At 42.0% G+C, this 7,279-nt stretch overlaps 1 protein-coding gene across 1 annotated transcript; it reads right to left on the bottom strand.

Moving 5' to 3' along the window:
• Positions 1-428: 428 nt before the first annotated feature.
• Positions 429-7,244, bottom strand: FKBP14 (FK506 binding protein 14). Its single transcript, XM_418735.8, has 4 exons — positions 6,925-7,244; positions 5,600-5,751; positions 3,240-3,367; positions 429-1,701 (listed from the first exon to the last, which is right to left on the bottom strand). The coding sequence occupies exons 1-4, from the start codon at positions 7,116-7,118 to the stop codon at positions 1,543-1,545; spliced, it is 633 nt and encodes a 210-aa protein (XP_418735.1). The 5' UTR covers positions 7,119-7,244; the 3' UTR covers positions 429-1,542.
• Positions 7,245-7,279: the final 35 nt, after the last annotated feature.

Raw genomic sequence — 7,279 nt, forward strand, 5'->3', positions numbered from 1 at the left:
TCACTATACAGAAGTCCTTGCTGTTCCTAAGTAGCTCAACTCTAATAAAGCAGTCTTCTAATGCTTACATGCCAAACCAGATTGCAGAGAAAACGTTCATCAAGTTAACAGAGAATCTTGAATGCAAAGCCTCCCCCTCTTTGCACAGTGCAACAATACTGATTTTATACAACTTGATTGACCTCATGTCCCTACATAGTCTAGGGCAATATTTTAAAAGCCAAGTATTCTGTTCAAAAACCCATTTTTGAGCTGACAGAATAAAGGCCAATTCCTTCCAAGAGATACCTCACCCACTCACTTCGGCCCATGTTTGATAGCTAAGCTTCTTCCTCTCCAAAGAGAGTTCAAACACACAAGACGGAGTTGAAATCCTCATCATCTCCACCCCATAAAGATGCAGCAGAAGAACGCTTACCTCACTTCTCTATTTTTTCTAAAAAGTCACTTTATTGCTTAAGACTCAGGTAACTTTTGTGCTACCTGTGAAAATACAGCAAAGGTGCAAAAAAAGAGAACAAGTTCTACAATTCTGTAACAAGTTCTACAGGCAGTAGCAAAGCTGGCAAGCAACACAAAGTGTTCCTCAGGACATACTGACCTTCATGTTAGCATGCTCATCCCTTTCTGAAAATGGGGAAAGAAAAAAAAAACCTTTGCTATTTTTTTTTCTTTAGATGCCTCAAAAGCTGAGGTGCAGAAGGTGTAATCTTTTCACAAAGAAAATCTGTTTCAAAACCAATGCACATAAGGCAGTGAAGGACATTACCTCTGCAGAACAACAAAACTGCTATTTGGAAAATAGTACAATATTTTCTCGAATGTTGCTAATAATGAAAATAAGAAAGTCTGATATTTAACTCCTACTTTGCCTGTTGTTTTTTTTCCTTTAGTGATGCGAACAGTCATTTTGGTATTCTCCCTTTAGAAAAGCAAAGTCAGCATAGGACAGCCATTCTTCTCATTCAGCTTTGTATTTCAGTTGTATTTCAGAAACTGTATATCAGTTTCTCAGCTGTCTCACAAGGTGCTGATGCTTTCTTGTATAGCTTTTCAAAATCTGCAGAAAGCAAGCAAGGCCAGCACACTGCTCTACCAGCAGCAACATACAAGAAAGAAGGTCACATAATTGATTAAGTCAGGCTAGAAGTCATATGTAAAAGTCACTGAATGTGATCCAAAGAAATAAAGCACAGAAAGGCACTGTACTGGATTTTGATTTTCAAGATGTTTGATAACTGGAAACCTTGTTTCATTGCTGAAAAAATAAGTTAATACAAAATTAAAAACACAAAACGTGCAAGTCTCTGTTGCACAACAGTAAGTACAATTTTAAACTTACAAATAGTTTAAAATATATTTTTTTTAACATAAAGAACAGAAATTCTCTTTTAATATAAAAAAGTGTGGGTTTGTTTTTTTTTTGTCGTTTCTTTTCTGCCAGTGGCAGCTATCAACTCCAAAACGCAGAATCAAGACGACAAGAGAACCAGACAGTCTAAGTCATTGCCATTTGTGTCAAAAAAATTATGTCACCCTTTTCTACAGCTCATCATGCTTGTATGTGAATTCCCTTGCAGATATAAACCCATCACTGTCTTCATCTTCTTTATCAAATATGTCCTCAACCAAAGCATCATGCTGGGTGTCATTTACCACTGCTCCATGCTTCTCAAATTCTTTCTTCAAGTAAATTTTCACCTATTAGACAAAAGGTGAGAGTTAATGTCTTAATGTTTAAGAAAATAATTGATTACTGGAATGGACAGAGCTACTATGGTTGGGGTGGTAATATTAAATTATTAATAGGTATCTTCCTTCTCGTGCCACCTACAGAAGGAAACTTGTCTATCTAGATTCTGTGGCCCTGTTCAGTGAGGAAAGAGAAAATAAAGCTAGCAAACTAGTTGCCACGGCTTTACTGTATTTGACTGAAAACTGTGCCAGGAAAGCATGTCACCTGATGCCTATATAGTAAAGTATAAACAGGTAGGCAGAAATTATAGCTACCAATTGGTCAGAAGCTAAAACAGCGTTCTCACATGTCTTAGCAATTCGCCAAACCAGCAGATGTAAACCCAAACAGTAATCCCAAAGTGATACAGAAATCTTTCCATAATCTTTGCATCTGCTGCTCTAACAGCAACACATTCCAATGTATTACTAGAAATCTCAAGGCTTTGAAGGGCAAATAGGCTCAAGGCAGCTTTTGAATGGAGCACTGGAACAGTTAGGTACACCAAGCCACTTACTAATGGCAAGCAATTTTTACAGAGTTTAACTACCAAGAGCCAAAGTGTTCTAAATCACAAAGCTTTCTGTTAATATTTTAACAGCAACACATCCCTTTGTCAAATAGATAGAACCTGTTTGACAGAAACTGCAATAGTGGACTGTTAACAGGAAGATAAATGGGTCACATTTCAGGTCTGTTTTATTCATTTCACATTCTAGTCCTTGTTATGGTCATTAGTCATGTTTCTGATATGCATGTCAGAAACACTGACACTGCCTAGCTGCTGTGCATTACAAAAGATCACTCTTCTAGGGACTGGCAAACTGAACCGGTCCCAGATAAAAAAAGGTGCTGGAACAGCCTGCCCAGGGAGGTGGTTAAGTCACTGTCCCTGGAAGTTCTCAAGAAATCTTCAGACGTAGTACTAAGGGACATAGCTTAGTGGGGAAATATTGGTGGTAGGTGGACAGTTGGACTAGATGACCTTGGCAATCTTTCCCAGTCTTGGCGATTCTATGAACTTCATGGTTTATCTTAACTTCTCATGGATAGCATCCACATATCATAAAAACAGAAGTCTGAAAATAAGAGGCAACCAGAAGAATAATGCAGAATAGTGCTCCATAAACGTTCTTCATTCAGGCAGTGAAAGCTACAAAACAGGACTGCTCTACAGTAGGTGATCTTCAAAATCCAGCTTATTACTAAAGCAGCAACTAACTCAAAAAAAGTCCTGAAGTTTCATTTCTAAGACTTTTTACTTCATCAAGTTTTCCATAAGCATGGGGCACACTTCCATCACATGCCTCTGCCTCAGCTTGCAAAGTCCACTTGTAAACTCCTCAGTTCAGCAGTTCAAGATCCAAGGCTCAGCTTGGTGCAGCATAGCTGTGCATCTTCAGCTTCGTTTTATTGAAAGCTAAGCTTCCAAGCATTACCTTATCTTTTCATTTTTACTACATAATTCTGTTAAATTTGCTTGCAAGAAAAGTAACCCACTCACCTCTTGCTTGGACAGCTTCCAGTCGTCATTAAGATCCATCTCTTGAAATGACTCATGAGACCTGGGTCCATTCCTAATTTCTAGAAGGTCAATATTGAATATCAATGTACTCTCAGGTGGAATTTTTCCTGCACAGAACAGTACACATGATAAGAACTTACAAAGATACACGTTTAGTGCACCATAAAAGCCACATGCCTCAGAATAATGTCCTGCTAACCCCACTACTTCCAAAGCATCCTGCATTTTGAACCAAAATGAATAAGCATCTGTAACAGCAATAAGTACAACTATTTTAGATCGTAGCTCAGACCCTGAGAAGCCCTTGCAGCACATGTGCAACTTCAGATACAACTAACTTTGTTGGAGGCTAGCATGCGTTCTTGTGGGTCCCTATTTAGTAACTGTCATCACAGACTTAGGAAAAAGTAGTTCAAGGATCTTGTCTCATATGTAGAGCCACACAGAGTCTAAGCAGAAAGCAGTGAAACAGACTGTCAAGTCATGTGGCCACTGTTTCAGTGCACAGCTCAGACCAACGGACAGCAAGGCAAGAGGGCAGTGCATGAGATAGACTGAGTGCTACCTCTGTATGTGGTATTCTGACACTTCTTGACAAGAAAAGCAAAAGGGCAGCTATGCTGTCAGTATCTTGTAGTTGCCTCTGAATTGTGGCACAAAAAGCACTGAATTATTTCCAAACACACAGCAGGAACTGGGCACATAAGTCTGCTCAGAAGGTCATTAACATCATTCTATTTTGATGCAAGTCAATACATTAATAATTTTCCGATAGTCCCACAGAACATTTCACTGTTACCATCCCTGGAGTTTATCAGCCACTGGCTTTTTCAATAGCATGATACATCCTCACACTAATGGCTGATGCTACTGTTAAAGACTATTTAGCACTGAACTTTGCACCTCTGATATTTGGTCCTATTTAACTTCTCTGTATTTCTCTATTGGATAAAAGCACCCCAAAAATACTTGCATGCCTCAAAATGATAAGGAGAAAATTAATCCTCACTTAACTGTCTGTGAGCTGTGATGTTTGTTGCTACACTTCAGAGTATATTTAACAAGCTTATAGATCTCCGGGATGAATCAATGTACAGAACCTTCTGGAAATATAGGTCACAGTGGCCCGCATGAGGTTTGGAACATAGGTAAGTTCTTTTCCTGAGGGTTGCAGAATAAGGCATGTGACTCATCACTCAGAGCAGAAAGAAAGAAAGGCACCGGGTGGGAAGCTAGTGAACTCCTGTGTGTTCAGTGGAAAGTATGAAGAAAATGCAATTCTGTCTTCAACAGCACAGCAACATAATTATGTTCAAATACTTCAGTGCTTTCCTAAAGCATGCTGACCCTTACAGCAGCTAGCAGCATTTACTAGTTCAGCCTTCTTGCATTAAATACATAAGCGAGGCTTGCAAGCCTTTAATATGTAAAGCACTACAGTTAGTCTTCAATCAAGGCAATTAGGCCTGTAATTACCAGGTGGGTTCTACAGCATCAGCATTTAGTATTTTTTGTAGAAAAAGAAATATGTACAGCTGTGTCCCGCATAAAGCACAAAAAGTAACATTCCTGCATCGTTTAAACTGCCACTCATTTAACCACACATTCCAGTCTTGACCTTCTCATTAAAAGAGGGGTCTGTCTGAAAACGTTTGAAAGGGGAGAAAAGTACTGCCAGCAGCACACAGCTTGAGAGAAAACATTACAAGCCGTGCTTTTATCTGCCTGCACATCATTCAGTACATTTTTTTTTTATAGATATCAGCTTGCCTGCTCCCACATATCTTATTTTGGGTAAAAGGCACAGCTGCCCAAAGCTGTAAGAAGGAAGGAACCCACTGTCCCGATATGGAGACATAAATACTGAGTTTTCACTGTAACGTTTAAGAACATGAGAGGATGAGCAGCAGAAATGGAGGCTCCTCAGCTTCCTAAAAGAAACCCCCACACATACACACAAAAAAATGAGGCTTACACATGCACATTCATGGAATTATTATCACAAACACAGCCAAAGTGTTAACTACAGTAACCACTTCAAGCTTGACTGAAAATAAATAATAAAGCAGAGCACTGCTGAGCTCAGCACTAACAGAAGTAACACTCAGAATGTACAGCACAGCTGCTACCATGAATTCTTTTCCTGCATTCACCACTTAAGACACTTAATGAGTATTTTCTGCAGAAAACAAGTTTGCAAGAAAGAGCACCCCGCTCCAATAATTTCCCTTAATTAATGATATCAACATGGAAAGCTTGCTAACCTCTTCGGTCAAAAACTGTAAAATTAATAGAGATTAAAAACAGTTAAAGCAAGGGAAGGAGTTCAGACATTTTACCTTTCCCTTCTTTTCCATAAGCAAGGGCTGGTGGAATCGTTAGCTTCCGCTTCTCTCCCACACACATGTCCTTCAAACCTTTGTCCCAGCCTTTGATGGCTTCTCTTATGCCAAGTGTAAACCACATAGGTTGGCCATTGTTATGTTTGTGCCTGGAAAAGAAGGAAATAAAACGCTTTGTCTTTCAACAGCAAGTTCCATAAGAGGCACGTGGGACAGATGGAAGATGTTCACAGTACACTTATATAATGAAAAAAGCCTATATGGTATCTTGGTATTTCTTAAATGAAAGTTCTAAACTTTTAAAGCCCTTACAAGTTACGTCTTGCATGACAAAGTGCCTTAGGAACTGCAAAGGAATGAAACAGCACATACAGGGTGCACTCATGACAATGCTGAGCAACCTGGATCCTCATCTTCACTTTCCTGATGATTTATTTTACTTTGAAACGGATCAGACCAGAAAGGCACTTGTGCTTGGAAGTTACGTTCAAGGCTATGCATGCTCTTTGTACATCACAAGTCACAAATCAGCTTGGCCATGACTGCAATATACCTTGTAACATGCTTAGAAGAGTCAGTCACATCTCTTCTGAAAAAGCCAGTAGAAGAAAAGACGACTACACAACAGATGCCTAGAAGGAGAGAAATAAATGCATGCAGAACACTTAGGCAGGCAACCCCCTTTCCCAGTGTAACCAGGTGACACCCCACAACCACTTCCACTCTATCGACAGGCAATGGAATTTTAACTACAGCTCGAAGCTCCGCTTCCTAATCATGCAGGAAAGGCGCTGAAGGCGAAATAAGAGCACTTACAGAAGTTAGTCAGCAGGAACAACTTAAAGCGTCACTACAGCTCCTTTGAGAGAGGCGGGTTAACTACGAGAGAAAATTAGTGAGATCTTAATTTACACCTGCAATACCGTGAGCATGCAAAACGTTGGCTCTTTCGGTTGTTGGTTTAAAATGAGGTCCACAAAAGCAGATTTCAGGCTCCTGGGCATTTCGCCACCTCCCACTGTTAGCACCCCATCGCTTTGCAGGAAAGGCACTATTAGTACGGGCTTTGCAGGCTCCTCGGCCCTCACAATACGATGTGTGTGGGCTGGGACAGGTGAGGAACGGCACTTATAGCATATCAGAGGCAGCAGTGTCTGCCAGGGAGGCAAGTTGTCTGGCTTTTTGCGCTGAGGTGAGACCAAAGTTCTTCTGTAGGGTGTTTCACCCTCTTGTACCACACGCGGACACGCACACACGTATGCCCGTGTACGTGTATACCCGGCCTGTCCACAGAGCTCGCCCAGCGCCCCGGGGAGACTCACGTGGAGTGGAACATGGAGCCGTCGCTCTGCAGGAAGCCCTCGTAATGCACCAGCATCATGTCCCCCCACTTGGTCCTCCGGTGGCACAGGAACGGCTTCTGCAGCACCTCCACCTTCACATCGGCCGCGGGGATGAGGGCCGCGGCCGCGCAGCCCAGCAGGGCGCCCAGCAGGACGGCCCTCAGCACCGCCATCCCGCCCCGCCGCCGGACCCAGCGCCCACCTCAGCGCCGCGGGGCCACCATGGCCCGCCAGCTGCCGGCAGTACGGCGGCCGCCCGGCCCGGCCAACCCGCAGACGTGGCAGAGGCTCTCCCGGCTAGCAGACCCCGACTTCGTGCCGGCCGGGACTAGGG

Source organism: Gallus gallus, chromosome 2 (assembly GCF_016699485.2).
Source record: "Gallus gallus isolate bGalGal1 chromosome 2, bGalGal1.mat.broiler.GRCg7b, whole genome shotgun sequence".
NCBI lineage: Eukaryota > Metazoa > Chordata > Aves > Galliformes > Phasianidae > Gallus > Gallus gallus.

Excerpts from the sequence above, each read along its gene's own strand:
- FKBP14 (XM_418735.8), bottom strand. The coding sequence starts at position 7,118 with ATGGCGGTGCTGAGGGCCGTCCTGCTGGGCGCCCTGCTGGGCTGCGCG. Across the intron at positions 5,752-6,924 it reads GGCTCCATGTTCCACTCCAC|GCACAAACATAACAATGGCC; the intron begins GTGAGTCTCCCC and ends CTTCTTTTCCAG. Across the intron at positions 1,702-3,239 it reads GGAAGCTGTCCAAGCAAGAG|GTGAAAATTTACTTGAAGAA; the intron begins GTGAGTGGGTTA and ends TTTGTCTAATAG.